This window comes from Miscanthus floridulus, chromosome 5 (assembly GCF_019320115.1).
Source record: "Miscanthus floridulus cultivar M001 chromosome 5, ASM1932011v1, whole genome shotgun sequence".
NCBI classification, from domain to species: Eukaryota; Viridiplantae; Streptophyta; class Magnoliopsida; order Poales; family Poaceae; genus Miscanthus; species Miscanthus floridulus.
Window position 1 is genome coordinate 95,802,742 of NC_089584.1, and position 20,664 is coordinate 95,823,405.

A 20,664-nucleotide genomic window follows, 5' to 3' on the forward strand; every position below is an offset into this window, starting at 1 on the left:
CTTCAAACTAGGATCCATAGCATCGAGCTTCCGTTGCCGGCGGGTGTAGTGGTCGTGGACGACAACGGCAGCAGGTCCAGGGTGAGAGACATAGTGCGAAGAAAGGTGGGAAGATCGAGAAGTCTGATATGAGATTGTTAGCAACAAACTTGGGGAAGATTGTTAGCAACAAACTTGGGGAAAAGAAGATTGGGAGGAATTAAGTTGTTTCGGGAATTCGTTTACAATTTTCATAAGCATCAAGCTCACTCTCTCTTCCCTTCCTTAAGTACTGCACTCTAGGCCAGTGTCCAATGTGTTGGGCCTGTGTTCGCGAACGGGCCTAGACGCGCGTTCTTAGGCTTGTTCCGCAGCCACCTCCCATGTTGCTTCTTCTGCGATGCTTATTGCCCTACAGTAGTAGTGTTGACACTTCTGATCCTAACAGTATGAGTGTATAAATCTACCTGTACGCGGGATGCTCGTCCTCGTCATCGCAGGATATTAACCCTCCAATTCTATAATTTGTATAAAATTTGACAGGATACTAACCCTCCAATTCTATCCTATGAGACAAAAAAAACAAAAAAGTTTCTATCTCCTGATCCTAACGGTATGACTCTACCTGTATGCGGGATGCTCGTCCTCGTCGTCGCAGGCTGTGAGAGCCTTGGCAACGTCGTCCATTGTCGGCCGGTTGGTCCTATCCTCCATACACGATAAGGAAATCCGCACCATTTCCAGGGCCTGCCGAGGATTAAACTGTCCCTGCAACCTACCGTCCACCAAGGGCACGACGTTGCCGGTAGCCACCACCTGCCTCAACGCCTGAGCGATCTGCGACATCTCCAGGCGCTCCCCGCCCGCCGTCGTCTGGTCACACACCCTGCACCCCATAACCATCTCTAGCAGCACAATCCCGTAGCTGTACACGTCCACCTTGGCGTTGATGGGAACGTTGAGCGCCCACTCCGGCGCCATGTACCCCGTCGTCCCTCTCATGTGAGAGAGCGGCATGCTGTCGGCGGCGGCGCTGTCCCTCTTGGAGAGCTTGGCCAGCCCGAAGTCGGCGATCTTGGCGTCGAACTCGCGCGTCAGCAGGATGTTCTCCGGCTTCACGTCGCAGTGGACGACCCACTCGAGGCACTCGTGGTGAAGGTAGGCGAGGCCCCTGGCCGTGCCCAGCGCGATCCTGTACCGTTCGCGCCACGGTAGCGTCCTGTCCGTGTCGAACAGGTGCCTGTCCAGCGACTCGTTCTCCACGTACTCGTACACCAGCAGCTTGTGCTTGCCCTGGGAGCAGAAGCCCCAGATCCTGACGAGGTTGATGTGGTTGATCCGTCCGATCAACGTCATTTCCGCCCAGAATTCCTCGTCGCCCCCCGCCACGTTCGTCAGCTTCTTCACGGCCACCACCTTCCCTTTGTCGAGCACGCCGCGGTACACGACGCCGGAGCCGCCCCGGCCGAGCTCTTCCTTGAAGTTCCCCGTCGCGTCCTTGAGCTCCCGGTACGTGAACCTCCTGAATTGGCCCGTGACCATCCTGTACCCTGCCTCTAGCGAGCTGGGTATGCTCTGCTTGCTGGAGAGAAACCACCAGCTTGTTGCAATGAAGATAATATCAAGAACTCCCAGCACTCCGGCGAACGCAAACAGGTACGACCATTTGGCGTTGTTTCTGGATGCCCGGAACGTGTCTGGAGTTCCTTGAACGATCTCGGGACAGTCAGGATTGCAAGCAAGGCCTTCGGAGCTACGTGCAGAGACTGACTGAGCCGAGGCATCGAAACCGATTGGCACTTTGAGGTAGATGTTGCCGTTGAAGTTTGGAGACGTGTAGCCGTTGTAGAGGAAGCCTTTCAGGTAGCAGACGCCTCGCCCTTCGAACGGCCGGTAGGAGAAAGCGGCGCACGAGCACATCTCCAAGCATAGCTTCTTGCAGTGCTCGAACGTATCAGAGGAGGCGTTGTACCCCACGTCGTAGCCGTAGAAGTCGGTGTGCGGCACCTCGACAAACTTGAACCGCTGCTCCGGCGGCGCCGCTTGGCTGCAGTTGGGGACGCTGTACATGGGTCTGCAACCTTGTCGCCAGTCGTGCCGGTCGACCATCTCGTGACCGGGCTCGCACAAGCATCTGAGGCTCGGCTGGTACACGCAGATCGCGTTCCGGCCGCACAGCCCGTGCGCGGAGCACGCCTGCGCCATCGCCGCCCATGTCACCGTCCAGCCCCCGGTCGACGGGTCCAGACTGTAGATTCTCAGGTTGCCGTCCGGATCGATGGTCAGCCGTCTCTTGACTCCGGGGTGGCCCAGGTCGGAGGCGACGACTCGCAGGTTGTCGCTGGACAGGAAGACGCCGGTGTCGTCGAGGACAGCGATCCTGGAGCTGTTGTAGGTTGTCCGGCCGTTGGGGAACACGCCGTAATCCGGGTCCGGCCAGTAGATGCTCGACATGTCGGGGCCGTCGTAGCGGAGCCGCAGCACGTTGTCGTTGTCGTAGTAGAGGTAGAAGTACCTGGACACCAGCGTGGTGTTCTTGGTAAGCCGCTGCGACGGGACCAGCGTGTCCGTCGGCCAGTCGAAGCTTTGCCACATGGTGCGGCCGCCGCCGCTGCTCGACGGATCCGAGATGACGAGGTTTCCAGAGTTGAGGAGGGAGACGGAGAGACCCGCGCCGCTCGTCTTGCTCTCCCACACCGTCGTCCCGTTGGCGCCGGAGAGGGCCAGGCCCCCGTCGTGACGGAACGAGATCCTGGATCCCCTGCCGTTCACGGCCGCGTCGGGGTTCGCCGTCCAGACGGCGGTCTTGTTCGTTGCGTCGGTGTACCAGATGGAGAAGGAGAAGGCGTTGTTGCCGGCCTCCAGGAAGCCGCAGGAGAAGGTGGCGTCGGGGGACACCAGGAAGGCCCGCGCGTGGTCTTCCACGGACAGGGAGGAGCCGGCGCCCAGCATGTGCTGCGCCGGCGCCGACGCCGACGAGCGCAGCAGAAGAGAGAGCAGAGAAATCAAGAAGGCTAGACGGGGGGATTTTCGCAGCATTCTACGCTGTTTTGCTGGGATGGAAACAAATGATAGTATGTAAGCTAGATGAAGAGCCATTGATTTAGAAGTATTCTTTGTCCCTAACTTAACTCTCTATATATAATAATCTGGACGGACAGACAAGTGACGCGCGCGGGCGTGTAGTTTAAGAGATTTATTTAGGTGAGATGGTCATGGAGGTCTAGGCGTCTAGCTCTTGGTCGTCCAGTAGTACATTCTTGCATTGTATATTTGGCCCATGTTTAGTTTCAACCCAAAATCGCAAAAAGTGCTACAGTAGTCATCACATCGAATATTTGTGGCCCATGTATGAAGCATTAAATGTAGACGAAAAAAAACTAATTGCACAGTTTGGTGGGAAATTGCGAGACGAATGTTTTGAGCCTAATTAGTCCATGTTTGAACACTAATTACCAAATAAAAACGAAATTGCTACAGTAGCCCCAAATTCCAACTTTGTGAAACTAAACGCGCGCTTGTATTGTATGGACGCATGTGTACCGTTTGACATGTCGCGATGTCAGTATTGGTCTTCCATCAGATATCACATCGTTCTTAGGTGCATACACCGTACGTGATTGTAGTAGATTCGGCCCTGTTTAGTTCCTAAAAATTTTTACTTTAAAGTATCACATTGAATCTTGCGGCATATATATGGAGTACTAAATATAGACGAAAAAAACTAATTGCACGGTTGGGTGAGAAATCGCGAGACGAAACTTTCGAACCTAATTAGTCTATAATTAGACACTAATTGCCAGATACAAACGAAAATGCTACAGTAGCCAAAAAAACCAAAAATTTTCACCAACTAAACGCGCTCTTAATGCCACGGAAATTCGAGTGTACTACTATTTGTCCGTGAAGGACGAGTGATGCCCTCCTTGGAGATCTCAGGCGAAATAGCCATATTCGTCCTCAAATTTTCATCCAAAACTTAAATTGGTCCTTCAATTATCAAAACAGCCACTTAAGTCCTTGAATTTGCAATTTTCGTTCAATCTCATCCTCTGTCCGACGTCATCTGCTACAGCAGCTTACTCCGTCAGCACAGCCCATGTACTCTACCAGCATAGTTGTTGTAAGTGGCTGTAGAACCATAGATAATCTTGTAAGGATTTTTGAAATCAAATGATTTTGCGAGAAAATAAAATATCTCATGTCTCAATATCAGCTGACATAGAAAATGTTGTTCACAAAGGATTAACTCTGACAGTCAATGCCTACTGAAATTACATGATGCTCTTTTTTAAGGCCTCGAGTTGTTTTCCTGTTTTTTTTCAGAGAGGAGCTATGTTGTCCTGCTGCTGATCCACGTCCAAGTGAAGTGGACTGAATGTTTGCAGATGCACGGCCGCTTGTTACACTGATATGGTTGCCTTTGCGGCATCTTTTTTAGCATTTGTCTCAATGACAATAGAGGCACTCCCACCAACAGATGCCTTTACTGATGCTTTAGCAGTGGACTTGCATCTTGAAAAAGAAGCTAGCCTCTTGTTTTGGCCAGACTACAATAGAAAAAAGATATTTCAATTTACTTTGCTGTAATAGTATATGCAACTAATATGAAATGATTGGTACAGCTTAGTAACCTGGGTAAAGGAAGAATCAGTCCTTTCATTATAGTATAATCCATCAGACCTCTTGCTTTGAGTTGAAGATGTGGCGGGACACTTTCTTTTTTATTGCTTGGATTGTTCAGGTTCAGTCCAGCTTGTTGTGATGGATTATGCGCCCCTGTGTCCTCCTGTTGTTATATAGTAGAAGTTAGATTCATCTCATGTGAAACAATACGTTACAATAATAAGGAAAAAATCAGAAATACATAAACACCATTTTCACAGAGCATGTCCTGGAGTTGTGACCCGTATTTTTGCATCGACTGCATCTAATTTTAGTACCAACTTTCGATGACTTGGTGAAGGATCTTTCTTTCTATTTTTGGGTGGGCGCCCTGGCATTTTCTTCACTCTAGGAGGCAATGGCTTTGGATTTGGAGATACAGGCCAGGCTGACTCATGCTCCACGGGTTGCAGGACATACTGATATGTCCTCTTGTATTGCTCAATCCAGAAACACAAATGTATGTAATTGTTAGGCTCTTCACCCATTTTGAATAGAGCAGCACAAGCATGTTGACATGGAATCCTAGAGACTTGCCAAAATCTGCAAGAACATGTCTTGTTTTTCAGATCCACAGTGAACCTCCATTTCTTGTCTCTCACTTTAAATCCAGCTTCACCATTCCATAAGACATGACAAAATTGGGTCCAATGTCTTATCTTTCTAAACTTTCTTAATATATTGGGACATATTGTTGTAATCCACCTCTCACTATTGCTCCTATTCTCTTGATTTTTTCTAGTTACTAGGACCCTTATGTCCTCGAACATAGTTATGATAGGTTTAAATCTTGCTTCAATAATTCAACTATTGAATGATTCACTCATGTTGTTATCAACTGATTCACAGTTTGATCCAAGCCTGAACCAAACTCTACACCAATGTATAGGGTCTGTTCTCTCCAAATCTACCCATCCTGTAGGATTTTTCACAGCAAGCTTGTTCCTGTAATGATTAAATAATATCTCATTTGGTGCCTTTGCAATCTTCCAAAACCTTCTTTGATACTCCTGTAGCCTATGCTTTTTCCTCCAATTAGCATAGATATGACGAGCACATATTCTGTGCTTAGCAAATGGAAATAGTTGCTGAATAATACTTAGTAGGCCCTACATAAATAAATGAAGTGGATGTCAGTCCACAATTTATAAGCTAACTGATGCATGCATGTTAAAAGCTACATAAATAAATTTGTTCCCTTACTTTTTGTTGGTCTATAATGAACACCCATCCCGCAGCATCAATAGGTATATTGATATCTTCTTGAAGATGTCCAAGAAATCAATCCCACGAATCTTTATTCTCATATTCCACAATAGCCCATGCTATTAGGTAAATCTGATTATCCGCGTCCCTTCCAACTGCTGATAGTAACTCACCTTTCATAGGTCCCTTAAGAAAGCAACCATCTAGCCTAAGGACTCTCCTACATCCATCTAAGAAACCCCTTCGACATGCATCGAAACATATGTAAATTCTCTAGAAAACATGGTCCTCTTCTTCTGGATCAAGAGCAATGTGTACACTAGTTCTAGGATTACTTCTCTTCAACTCAAGAGCATAGTCAAATAATTTTGAGTATTCACCACTCTGAGAATCCATTAACTTCTTCATTACCTTTGGCTTCGCTCTTTTAATCATTGTGATTGATACATCTACACCCATATCTTCTTGTACTGTCTCCTTCATTGCTCTAGCCTTTCAGGATGGATTAGCCTTGATAGTATTCTCATACTTGTCACAGATTCTGCTTGCTAATAATCTTTTATTTTTCAATTCTGGGTAGCAAGCATGGTTGGGATTATATGTGACAATATGAAATCAATCAGACCTTGAGTTGTACGAAGCATACATAAGCCAAGGACAACCTTTCCACCTACATACAACCCTAATCCTTTATTTGTCATTCTTGACATATCTGAGATTTACCTTCATCTTCAGTGCGTACCTTTCTATGGCATCCTTTAATTGATCATTTCCTCTCAAACACATGTCCATAGCAAATTGAGGAGTCTCAGCACAGCTATCAAATATTTGATATCTGCATTTTCTTCTAGTTGAAACACCATCACTCTCCTCATCATATGACACATCCTGATCTGAATCAAGGTCATATCCACCTTGGGTTCTGTTCTTTGGAGAACATCAAGTTCGGCTAGGGTGTCCACTGGAATCTCTACACTCTTCTTCATTTTTGACATAATGTCTTCATACTTGGCTCTTATCTCTCTAATTTCATCATCTTCATCAGATGTAAATCATGTCACATCACAAGCGCTATCTGATTCTTCATGTGTCTCTCCCTCTTGTTCATTCTAAACAACCTCAACACTAGTTGGAGCCTCCAAATACATGATTTTAGTATCTTCCAAATTTTTTTCACCTATCTGTTCATTAGGTTTCGCCACAAGATGGGTTGGGGCATCCAAATCCATGATGTTATCATCCCTAAATAAGGCAAAAACATCTTCATCTTCATACTGTATCTCGATTTCTTCATTGGCATCAATTTCAATGGGCTCAGTATATATGTCCATAGCCCTTGCAGCACCTAGCTCATTAACCATGTCCAGGCATGACTTATCATCTAGCAATAGCTTCATTCCACTACTCACTTCTGCACCAAATGGCAACCAGTACATCCTAATACATCTTTGGAAAGTTGTATGATCTAAAAGATGGCCTTCAAGTTCTAGGATAGATAGCTTGTCCTTATCAATGTGTGACAGTCCCCAATCCCCATTGCAATACTTCACCTTTGACCTATCAATAACAAAATCCCGATTGAAATGAAATCTAACTTTCAATACCTCAAAATCTGACATTTTACTGCAGCCCTACAGATCCACTACATGGTCAGGTTCCACCTCAAAGCAAAACCAAATCCACCAACAGGAGACAAAGATTCATGTGGGCAAACATGGACTCACCTGTACTTCCAACTCCGTCTCTGCTCTCCTTCACAGCGAGTCCACGAGCAGCACCCAACCAGCAGCGCGGCTCCGTTCGCACCCTCCTCGACGTCGTCTCCACGCTTCAAACCCTAGCCTCCACGTGCAGCCGTCATGGAAGAGGATAAGTCGAGTTGTGCTTCTCTCAGGTCGACCTAATGGAAATATCATCTCAGATTTTAACGGTGTGAGCTAACGACGTCGGACAGGGGACGAGATTGAACGGAAATTGCAAATTCAAGGACTAAAGTGGCTGTTTTGATAGTTGAGGGACCAATTTGAACTTTGGATGAAAATTTGAGGATGAATATGGCTATTTCACCGAGATCTTATAAAGGTTGCCAGTAAACATGTATCTATTAACAGCAATAGTTAGAGCCATATAAAAGGTAGTCAAAAAGAAGCATTGAATCCATCGGGTTGTATGAAATGAAAGGAGACTTACGGTTCCACTTCTCTGAAAAAATAAGCTGAAACCCTTATTTTCAACACTGCTGATATCCCCTGAATAACTAATCTATGCCGCGTCGATCTTATGGCCTCGTTTGTTTCGCTGAAAAAACAAGCCGAAACACTGTTCCGACTGATTTGTTGTGAGAAAAATAGTGTCCCGACTGAAAAAACCAGCTGAAAAGTACGGATTATAAGATAAGCGAACCGGGCCCGTGCTTACGTGGATCCCATTGCAGATTGCTCACGACCTGACCAAAAGGCGAGCTAACCTTGACCCGAATGGAAATAGACTAGTGTTCAAACTTGGAAGAAACAAGACCGAAATATTCGATTAGGCAGGTTATTAGGCCGCCTCCAAACCATGGATCACGCACACAGACACAGATCAGAATGGTACGTGGCTGGTCATAAAAGTACTGCAAGTGGCACCTCGCAAAAAAAAACTTCTAGTAGTAGTAGGGGTAGTGCGTTAGCTTTCCTAACTAATACAGCGAACTGACCTGTTGAATTTAGGTTTAAGTTCTCGACTTAATATTGATGCTCATATTTTTCTAAATTTATTCTAGGATTTAACGGCGTTACTCTTTCAGTGGTAGGAAAGGCGGATCTGGTGCAAGCGGTAGAGTCTTACCGCCTGTGATCGGAAGGTCCCGGGTTCGAGTCGTGGTCTCCTCGCATTGCACAGACGAGGGTAAGGCTTGCCACTGACATCCTTTCCCAGACCCCGCACAGAGCGGGAGCTCTTTGCACTGGGTACGTCGTGCTCATCCTCGAGATTTGCTAGTCTAACTCGATTATTCGAAGGTGCTCATATGTGTAAGGTGTACGTGCGTATGTTCATAGGGATGAATGTGCGCTCGTGTACGTAAGCGTCCCGTCTGTTACTGGGTCTCGCAAAAAAAAACTAATACTACTTTATACGTGCGCTTATCAAATCCGCCACTGGTTGCGAGGCGAATGCGTGTACGGTATGCACATGGGATTCGAAGTTTCGAACAACCATTCCAGATTATTGAATCGATCTTATATGCTTTCAGAAAATGCGTTGCAGTACAATGCATTATTTCTAGTCAAAAAATAGCTATACCGGGCCATTTATTAATTGTCTGGTCCGATACTCCGATCGAAAAGGGCACCCTACCCGTGATTTCATAGCCCACTTGATTCATTGATAGGTCCATGCACTTCGTTTGAACTGTGTATAATGCCAATCTTAATGGAGATTTCACATCTCAGTTTCTGAGACTTCAATGTAATGATGAAAGTAGTGTGAACAAATTTCATCTTTATAAGACTCATTTCATCCCATAGAATTTGAATTTTTGTTGTCTCTTTTCATTTATATTATGTCCTATCAAATTATTTAATGTCTATAAAATTTTTATAAAACCTCCGCTAAAACTGGTCTCGTGACAACAAAGATGTGCCCAAGTCCTGAAGATTGACCTCATTCGTCCTTTTCTTGGTGTTTTTACTTGGGCCATGGGACTATGGGAGTGGAAGATCTTTTTTAAATGGAAATACATCCAATTTTGGCTGAAAGCATACAAGAAGACGCAAAACTACCTGGGGATTGTTTGGCTCCTCTCTTATCAACCTCAATATACATTTGTTGGCATGAATTGAGATAGAAATTAAACTATTTTTTATCCTAATTCACTGCAACATGTGTGGATTGAGTGGATAGGAGGTATCCAAACAAATCTTGTTTGGATGAACTTGTAAGCCGGCAAGGTGGCGGTGTTTGTGATCAGGGCCAAGGCCCTTGCACGATGGTGACATCTGTCAGGCTCCGACGAGTGTTAATTGAAGTAATGCACACGTATTAGGTGTCAAATATTGCAACTTCTCTCTCTCTCTCAAGGGTGAAGACTGAAGTCAAGGTCTTTGGACTGTTCATAGGATGCCCCGCAGGTGAGGGTGGAGAAAATGAGAAATGACAGCTAAACGTCTGCCAATGACTTCAAGCCAAGCCTCCAACGAATGACCGTGACCTTGAAGAGTGATTATTTTACAGGTTCTGTTTCAAGTTCTGGCAAACGGAAACTTCGTATGTTTGGATTTGAACAAAAAGCAAGCACCTGCTATTTATATTTAACAAATGTTTCGAGTTAACTTGCTTCAATGCCATGTTTGCCTAATTGATTGTTGATACAACTGAAAAAGAGAAGATACTGAGGCTGAGTGCATGTAATTTGCTTCACAAATGAAAAGTTTAAAGCCACATTTACTATTCCTTGAATCCGATGGTTTCTATCAACTGAACTCTGATCTTGTTTGAGTACTTTGTCGACTATATGTATCACATGTGCCCCCGACAATGAAAACGATGCACAATACACGTCATAAGGGACACAGCAACTGAAGCTTTTGAAACCTAACACCCCATATGCCCGAGGGGAACCTAGTCAAGGCAAGCTGTGGTGATGGGCTGCCCTAGGGCGGCCTAACCATCCTTAGAACCTTGTGTTCGTTGTTGTAACAAAGTAGATGTCAATAAAGAACAAGAAACAAACTAGTGCAGAGATGAAATAGTAATATGAAATGATATAGTAGATTGATTTGTTCAATTATTTGATGTCAATCAAACGTACCTGGTACATATTTATAGAATGAATGGTCTTTCGTATGATAGACAAAGTCCAAACCAATTTGGACTCTATATTGAACGCTTCTTCATATGCAGTGATGAGGGCAAACAGAATTCCTGCAGTCAAAACTCTGCAGCTTCTTTGGAAAGGGCAAACAAGAGCGTAGTCTCTGCACCGGACAGACAAAAATCCGCTTAGTCTCTAGAAATGGTAGATGAAACTCGAAAAACCTCTAGCAAAGATCCTGATAGTTGTTGGAATAATGTGAATACATCTTTGCTGAGAAGACAAACAAAAGGCTGAACATGTCTGGATATACAACAACTCCAAATAACCAAACAATGTATCAAAAAAATCACATTAATTGGTTTGATCGAGGAATTAACTATCCGGCCAATTATAAACCACTAGTCCATCAACCTGTGCTCTCGCATGAGCTAGAATTTTAAAAGATGTACTATTAATATATTTGATTTGATTAATAAAAAAATACTTATATTAAATTGTATGCTTTTCTTTGTTTATTTTCTACAAAATTGACATAATAGATACTTTGTAGTCTATATCTAATGATCATAAACTTATTAATTGCTTTTTTTTGCAAGGGACTAACTTGTATATTTTTCATCCATATTAATTCTTTTACTTTGCATGGCACCTTGTATATTTTAATATGCAATTAGTTTGTTTCCTTGCGATTAACTATGGTGACCCTTGTTGCATCAAATATATTAAGCCATGAATTTTAATTTTAATTTTTTTTAACTTTATTTTTATTGACTGCTACAGATTTTTTTTCCTTAAGTTAAAACTCTTGTGCTTATTGTATATTTTACTAACTCTCATTTTGGACGGCTTTAAAATCAACATTTTAGGTCATATAGTACATTCCTAAATACTACAATAGTATATGCAATCATTTGAAACATGCACCATGTCACCTAAGATAAGTGATAGAGCTTGAAATGAGGGGTAGCAGTGCTAACCTCAAGAGAACTTTAAGTCTTATTAAGCCTTATAATGATCAAATTACTCTATAGTAATCTTAAAGGGCCACAAAAATATAGCCATCAGTAGTCTCCCACGATTCTTAGGATGAATGAATTTTCCTATCAAGGAATTATACGTGCAATTATGGTTATACTACCAATATAGGCGTGTCAAACATTTAGTTAAAATATATAAATATAGATAAAGTAACAACCTATATAAATTATGTCATGGCTACTAAATATGGTTTTAGAAAAAAAATAGCATCATTAGTATATGAGTTGTTAAGGAAATATGTTGTTGATGAAACATAACATGTATATTTATCACTCATGTATGCTAACACAATTTGTATGCTTATATTAATCAAATCTTAATATATTAATATTGATAGAAGTGGACAATGTAAAAACATCTACATGCTCTATGGTTATTTACACAAATTTTCATTGAAGATATTGATTATTTTTAGATGTAAATTTGATAGCATATTTAATTTTTTTAGTAATGAGATGAGAATTGGGTTACATAAATTATTTATTGTAATAGGAGCATACGTGGGTAATTAGATGCAAATTTAGGTCTTCTTTAGATCATGTTTCTTAATGGCATACTCCCTCCGTCCCAAAATATTTGTCGCTTTCGCTTCCCGAGAAACAACTTTGATAAAATATATATTAAAAAATATTAATATTTATGGTATATAATTAGTATCATTGGAAAGATCTTTGAATCTAGTTTTTTAATAAATTTATTTGGAGATACAAATGTTGTATGTATTTTCTACAAATCGAGTCAAACTTGTGGCACGAAAACCGGAAACAACAGATAATATGGGACGGAGGGAGTATGTGGGTAATTTAAATATAGAGCCATAAGTTATTTTTTTGTTGTTTTATGTAATAGCAGATGTGGGTAATTATTTAGAAAATAGAATAGATCTAATAGCTATTATTATCAATGGTGATTAGGTTATACCAAATTGATGGTTATATGTTTCAGATTTTTGTGAGAAATTTCTAGGATCTATCTTTTATTTTCCTATTGTGTCTCATGGGGATTAAAGTTGAGGCTCCATTAAGAACCTCTAGTTAGCGTTTCTAGTATTTATCTTTTTTACAGCATGGCATGCATTTAGTTTAAACCTAATCATAAGATATATAAACTCTTATTGCTTCCATTTCATGAATTATAGTTTAGCTTTCGACTTTTAACCAAGTTGTACAATTTTTTCCACATGTAAGTAGAAACTCTAGTGTTTTTTATTTTTTTATTCAAAATTTATTTTTATTAAAAAGAGTTTAGGTCTTAGTAATATTGTTTTCCGCATGTTAATTAAGTTGAAACTCAGATTGCACCCTAGCACCGAACTTATTGAATTGTTATATCACAGAATTATATGTGTGTCGTATTATTTTATATATCACAGAGTTGTAAAAATTAAATTATCAATATTGATATGACATAATAATGTTTTAGTTAAAATGTATAAAGTTATTTAAAACAACTTATGAAATTCATGATTAGGGAGTATTAATATAATTCAAAGGGAATTGCCGGTTTTATGTTATTGCAATAGTTTGTTAATTAAACATTTTCCATGCTTATAAGCTATTAATATAAATATTTATACTAATGTATATATGTCTACTTGGTATACATGGTCGCACATAGCATTATGGTTATTTAATTTCACAGTTGTAGAAGTTTGTAATTTAGAAATATATATATGTCCCGTATATACATGGTCAAACATAGCATTGTGATTACTTAATTTCATATTTCTAGAAGTTTGTAATTTAGAAATATATATGTCTCATACTTTATGAATATAGATTTTTTGTAATAGCATATATTCGTATTTACATATAGATTTGAGAGAGGTGGGTAATTTAGATGTAATGTGAGAGGGTTATTATGAAATATGTTTCATAATGATAAAATGAGTAATTTAGATACAAATTTAGGGGGTTATTTTGAATTATTTTTTATAATGATAAGTGTGGGTAATTTATATACAAATTTAGGGGGCTATTTTGAATTATCTTTCGTAATGGCAGAGGTGGATAATTTATATGCACAAGTAGGGGTTACTTTAAGTATTTTTCATAATGGCAGAGGTGGGTAATTTTTTTTTATAAATTACAATAAATCCAATGGCTATTATCGGAGATGATGATTAGAATCTACCAAATTAAAGGTCAGATGTTCTAATTATTATAAGAATTTATAGGATTTATCTTTTTTCTTAGCACGTCTGGTAAGAGTTAACGTGGTGTCTCCATTGAAGCCTCTAATCAGTAATAGTAAGATTTTTGGCATCAAAGACAGGGAACTGAGTGAGAGACGGCAAAACTCTTTGTCGATTGTATTCATCCTCGCTTATTCTTATTTCGCTTATTAACGAGTTTTAACTTGGACGAAATGGCGAAAGTCTTTCTCAGGGTACGTACATTCTCCACGCCAGCTTGTCAACACTAGCAGTTAGCTACAGGCTACTGCTGGCAGTTCCGCCAAGGCTACTGCTTGTCAACACTAGCAAGGCCTTTATTCCTCGACTGAACGTCCCAATGAAGGCAGCAAGTAGCTGGTTAAATCATGCTTCTGAAACCTCAATTTGAGATGTGCAATTGTACAACCACACACGATGCAACAAATGGTACCAAGACTGGAGCCAATCTTCCAATTAAACATCACGAAAAAAACGGACTTGTTTCACGGGGGGGCAAAGAAACAATGCAATGAGTACTTCAGAAATGGTGCTGGTCCAAACAAGCCCTCTAAAAGAACTTGCCATCACGCACACCTTAAGATACAAGTGCTGATTACTAGGTAGTAGCTTAAGATAATAAGATATTCAAAGCCCAAAAGTACATTACATCGAGCACTCTTTCATCCAGGATGTGGTTCAGGCCCTGCGAAAGTTATGGTTAAGAAGCCTCAGAGCGTAAGGTGGGTGGAAAATTCAGAAAGCAGGTTTTACAAACTTCTAACGTCCATGAGTGTCACTAACATGAAAGTTGCACTCGGTAGTCCTTTCTGCATCTTCTACAAGGATATGGCATGTGGATCAGATCATCATATCTGTCGCCGAGACATCAACCACCCTGCCAACAACAGGTCTTTGCTCATGAACCTGCAAAACTTTCATCAGTTAATGAGCAAACACACCAAGACAATGTCAAAAGAAGAAACTACAAAGCACTTACAGTGGCCCAACAGCTGCCTAGCGATTTTGGCATTTGTGACTTTGAAGGCTGGAGCCGAGAATTAAATTTTGCACTACAAGAGTCTGCTTCATCGCATGATCGGATCTTTTCAGCCAATGAGATACCAAAGATTTTGCAGCCATTTTCAACTGTACTCTCATTGTTTGATTCATGCTCTGCACCACTGACAGGGGAATGCATATTCTCAGTTCCAGTACATTCTTCTATTGCTTTGCCGGAAACAAGATGAGGCCAAAGAGATAATGCTTGATTGCTTCTTCCCATATCTTGAGTAGGAACAGTCCTATCAAATCTACCATCCTCATCCTTATCCAGGCAGCTGTACTCATATTCAAAGTGAGTTATCTTAGAACCAGTTTGTGGAAACATCAGCACAGATGACGGGGAGGATGCTTGCAACAGAAGAACCGGTTTTGCTGGCTGCGGAAAATCACACCCTTGTGGTGCAGGCCATTTATACGCTGCACCAGATACATGGCTACCATCAGGTTGATACATGCCAGCAGTTCTTATATGGCCATCAGCCAAACATCCTCCTCGGAAAGGCCGAAACACTTCTTGACCTTGCAAGACCTTTTGGAATCTTTGAGATTCCCCAAAGCCTGAGCAATAGTAGGGAAACCCAGGGATTCCATTTGGAGATCTAACACCAAGTCTTGGGATCCCTAAGATATTGTTACTCATGTTACTACGTTCATCACTGTACTGCAAATTTCTTGCTTCAGTTGCCTGAAAAGCAGAAATAGCAGTACCGTCATGGGTTTTCAAACCCAACAATTCTTGACCTTGCAAGACCTTGTGGGATCTGCCAGATCCCACAAAATCTGAAGAAATGGTTCCATCTGCCAAAATAGCAAAAGAGGACAAATTCAGCAGGGCATATAAACCTTGACTAATGGTTCTCCTTTCACTTGTAAAACTACCTACTTGGAAGCACAATCTCCGGATTAACTTGAGGGAGGCATGGTTTCAGACGTTTTGAATTGGGAGCGCACATATGAGATCCTGAAACTGATCCTGTGACCTCAATCTCCCAAGGAGATACCCTATTGGGCCAATGGCACTCTATACCATCATCCCATCTAACCTGTCAAGATGACCATCAGTCAATAACATATGGCAGCCTGGAACAAGATTTCAGGAGGGAACAGAAGGATAAGAATTTCCTATCAAGGCTCAAACCGAAGTCTGACCCACAATGGCATGTAAAATGCAGCTTTAAATTTACATCAGACAAATATCCTGGAAGGTAAGTAACAAAGTAGCTTCCTCAAAAAAAAAAAAAAAAAAAAGTAAGTAACAAAGTATGAAAGTAAGACTGCAGTATTAAAAAATCACATACTAAAACTTTGGCTAAGGACATTAGCTTAGCTTTTAGATGCTATAACTCCCACTCTATACTTATAGTGACTAATCACTAACTGACTCGAACTATTAGAATCATGAATTGCGACTACAAGCAGGCATGAAGTTCCGCAAGCGCAAAGAAATAATTGAAGTTTAGTTTCAGATGCACTAAATGAATATAACTTGATTAGTAGCACAATAACCAAACAAAAAAACAGAAATTGCATTGATCATGTCAAGCATTAGTAGTAGCCTCCTAGGGTACAACAATAGATTTGTTTCTTCAAAATTACTACTCCCTCCATTTCAAATTATAGGTCACTTTAGCTTTTTTTCTCGAAAACCACTTCAGCTTTTTAAGTCAAACTTCTCTAACTTTGATCAAGCTTTTAGGAAAATATATTAACATAGTTCAAATAAATGCACTATCAAGACATTCCATGAAGAATTTAACAAAACTGATTTGATGTTTTTTGGTACTTTTTTCTTTATAGTTGGTCAAAGATCGAGAAATTTGACTTATTACAAAACTAAAGTGACTTATTTTTTGGAACGGAGGGAGTAGTATACACACATAAATTCGGTCTACTTGGGATCATGTTCTTAAGAAAGGTCAGGCCAGGAAGGATGCCAATAACGAACTACTAGATACAGACATTGATTCTTCTGGCAATCATGTTCTTAAAAATACATGTACAATCGATACTAATATTGGCATCCGTCATATGTACAAATCAGGAGAAGAGAACATACCACCAAGCATTTCCATTTTGAACCATACCAAATAGGCTCAGCTTCTCTGCTTCCAATTATTATCCCAGTACACCTGAAAAAAAAAATGAACACACCAGAATGAGTGAAATAGAAGTGCATGGGAAATCCATCAGCAAAAAACATATATGATCATTGCACCACTGTAACCTTTCAGAAGCATCGTCACTTTCATATCGCATTCTGCATCTCATTCCAACAGAAATTGGTTGATTGAAGCTTCTCGTGAACTTCCAATAGGGTACAATGAATTCAGATTGACTTAACCTGTGAATTCAAGTAATTTGTTATACACAGGAAGGCATCAGACTCCAACAAGGGGAGACATTAGAAGGAAAATGCATATCTAAAATTCTGTTTGCACTTCTAACTAGTCACAAATTTAATCATGGTACTAAAAAAGAAGTAGCACAGAAGAACGGGATAGATACTTGTAAATATAATTTGGCATCAATAGGTTTGAAACGTTAAATTCAAAAAAAAAAAACTTGAAATCTAAATGGCAACCTTAAATGTGCACCGTGTCATCATTCCCAAAGATCACATGCGATAGCATAATTTGCATGTATGCAGACACAAGATAATGCGACAGGCCAAGGAGGTGAAACAAAAGGGATCAGTTTTTTTTTTATTTTGTTAATCAACCATAGCACAACAGCAGCCACTATTGTGACACCATAAAATTGGATTGTTGTGCTCGAAAAGAGGCAGCACTGGATTTGCTCGTCAGTAAGTATTGAACCGAGTATAAGTAAGACAATATTTTGGTCTCTAGTAAATGGCTTTTGAGCAAGCCACTAAGGAACAACAGTAGGATTTAGTACTTTCCTACTATTTAAGGATCCACAGATTGCATGCATAGCAGATGCTCTATCACAGCTATAGTTGCATCATGTGAATCTGAGCTTGTCAAATATATACCAGTACAGACATCTAGATAATTGACAAAACAACCAGAAAAGTACTTTTATTACCTGGGATTGTAGTAAATGTGGAAAACAGTCTTCGTGGCCACAGCTTGTGCAACGTTTCCCAGAGTGCTATGACTTGAGAACTGGTTACGCAGCGCAGGAATAGGAGTTACAATTTTTAGCTGCGCTGCTCGGCGCACTCCCAGTCGAAGCACTCCATCTTCACCTCTGGAAAAGGATGAAAGTCTATACAGAAGAGAAGGCACAATATGTTCAATTTTATAATGACAAAATGAGTTAAACGCCTACCGAAGGAACAGAACTGCATCTCCAGAAACAAGCTTCTTCTTGTTAACAAATGCACTCCATCCAGTGGTTAAGAGATGCCTTCGTGGCTGGCCTGTAACAAGCAGGCCTATCAGAAACTATAGTTATTCAAAATCCAATAGCATCCACCCTATTTTATGTTTCATACAATCACTAACATCTGTTTCGCTGTTCGCAAGCTGCCTGATTTTTTATTGAAGTATCAGTTGATTTTCCTGACCACTTAGATTAGCTTCGAGACATTCATTTTCAGAAATTTGCTCAAATTTACAGACTGAATGCAAATATGATAACCTCTATTACTTGGAAACTAAAGCCAACATTTGGTCAATTATTATTACTGAAAATGCAGACTCTCAAATGAACACAACTGTTGAAGTATCAGTTGATTTTCCTGACCGCTTAGATTAGCTTCGAGATTCATTTTCAGAAATTTGCTCAAATTTACAGACTAAATGCAAATACGATAACCTCTATTACTTGGAAACTAAAGCCAACATTTGGTCAATTATTATTACAGAAAATGCAGACTCTCAAATGAACACAACTAAAGCCCTCATTCTAAACTGAGTCTCATTCGGTACTTAAGCCTGAATAACATGCTAAGAAAACGGAATCCATGTTTGCAAAGAGAATCCTAATAACGAAGCATATTGTACAGAACCGTATAGCCCACAGTGAATCCCCAAGCCAAGCTAACCCAGTCAATAAACTCTATTGGTGTACCTCGGTAGATATGTCGGAACTTCCACTCCGTGTCATGTAGATCCTTGGCCACGAGCTCCTGAGATGGCCTCAGCTGGCTGTAGTCCTGCACGCCACACCAAACAGAGGGGTCCCAAACAGAGTCAGTAACCCAAGCAACCTCGAAACCACCATGAGAAGGGGGACCTCTTTCAGGGCTACTGGCCGTACCAGCGGCAGGAAGCAGTCCTCGGCAGCGCGGCGCGGCACGGAGAAGCCGCCGTGCGTGCTGGTGTCGGAGGCCGTGAGCGTCTTGCAGAACATGTGCGGCGTCCGTGCGAGCGGCTTCATGGCGGCCCCGTCCTCGCCGTCGCGACCCGCGTCCTCGTCCTCCCGAACCCGCGCCCGCGCCCGCCTCTCCGCGTCCTCGTCCTCGGGCAGCAGCGAGACCCGCGCGTACACCTCGTCTGTCGCGCCGTCCGCCTGCACGGAACAAGACCAGTTATCCTGTCACTGTCAGTCAATAGCTCGAGCACATTGCCCTCGCAGGCACGGTACAAGCGCCCAGACCCCGCGCGCGCACGAACTCATGTGGAGGGTGACGTCGACGACGCGGCAGAGCACGTGTGGCGGCACCGCCGCCGCAGCGGCTGCAACCGCCGAGCCCGCGTCGCTGACGATGTGCTCGAGGTGGCCCTGCGGCAGGTACACGACGGCGCTGCCCTTGCGCGGCAGCGGCGCGACGGGGCCCGCGCACGCGTGCCACAGCTCCAGGCACACGGCGCCACCGGCCCTGGCGGCCACAGGCGGCGCCTCCGCCTCCGCCTCCGCCTCCGCCTCCGCCTCGTCCTCCTCCTCCACGGTGTTGAGGTCAATGCCCGCCATGGCCCCGGTCGGCCGCAGCAGCTGGCTCCACGGAAGGAGCAGACGACGGCAGCAAAGCGCCAGTGCGGCGAGGGATGGAACTGAGGAAGCGAGTGAGGAGCGAGGGGGTTTAATGGCGCGGGGAGAGGAGTGGGTGGGAGGTGGAGGTGGAGGTGGAGTGGCGAGACATGGCGGTGATGGCCATGAATGGATGGGGTGGCTTGCTTTGTAGGCGGGGAAGGGAAGTGGTGTGGTGGGGAGTAGCCGAGTAGGACGCAGACGAGAGGCAGCCCCTATCGCTCAGCTTCACCTCACCATATAAACTGTTTTTTTTAAATAGCTTTACGAGTAACTTTTTTTTTCGAGGCTGAGTTATTTTAGAGTAAGTGTTGACAAAACAGCTTCCCACGATGAAACAACGAATAGAATGGTTATAATATAAGAGATAAAGCTAGAATAAACTATTTTTTTTTTAGTTTTATCTCAACTTATACTTCTGTGAGAGGAAGAGATAAATTAATTCATCCATGAAGTTGTTTTACAAATGAGTGTTTAGAAAAAGAAAAAAGAAACAGTTCAGGTCATGAAGCAGTTGGGAGTTGTGCCAGTCAGGCCGTAAATACTGTAGCGAAGGGAAGTGGCCGGCGAGGCGGGGGGAAGGCACGAGGCAGTGGTGGTGGACAGGCAGGCGCGAGTGCCGGGAGCCGCTGTGCAGTGCAGCGGCAGAGGTGGGGGAGTGATGAGGAGAGCCGAGGACGGGCCGACGCTCCTGTGCCTGGGCTCTGGCTGCCACCATTGCTCCCTACTTAGGGTGTGTTTAATTAGAGAGGTGAAAATTTTTAGATGTCATGTCGAGAGGGGTTTTTACATATTAATAAAAAAACAAATTACAAAACTTATC

General features: G+C 42.4%; 2 protein-coding genes and 1 pseudogene across 2 annotated transcripts; all 3 read right to left on the reverse strand.

Moving 5' to 3' along the window:
- Positions 1–201: 201 nt before the first annotated feature.
- On the reverse strand, positions 202–3,078 carry LOC136452673 (putative receptor protein kinase ZmPK1). Its single transcript, XM_066453261.1, has one exon. It carries the CDS (start codon positions 3,076–3,078, stop codon positions 601–603), a length of 2,478 nt encoding a protein of 825 aa, XP_066309358.1. The 3' UTR covers positions 202–600.
- Positions 3,079–4,224: 1,146 nt separating this feature from the next.
- Positions 4,225–7,469, reverse strand: LOC136454953 (uncharacterized; annotated as a pseudogene).
- A 6,817-nt stretch (positions 7,470–14,286) lies between these two features.
- On the reverse strand, positions 14,287–20,026 carry LOC136450271 (auxin response factor 2-like). The gene is made up of 10 exons (XM_066450655.1): positions 19,470–20,026; positions 19,131–19,382; positions 18,942–19,026; positions 18,198–18,288; positions 17,952–18,116; positions 17,128–17,244; positions 16,960–17,032; positions 15,787–15,946; positions 14,839–15,701; positions 14,287–14,765 (listed from the first exon to the last, which is right to left on the reverse strand). The coding sequence occupies exons 1-10, from the start codon at positions 19,782–19,784 to the stop codon at positions 14,700–14,702; spliced, it is 2,187 nt and encodes a 728-aa protein (XP_066306752.1). The 5' UTR covers positions 19,785–20,026; the 3' UTR covers positions 14,287–14,699.
- Between the last annotated feature and the right edge of the window lie 638 nt (positions 20,027–20,664).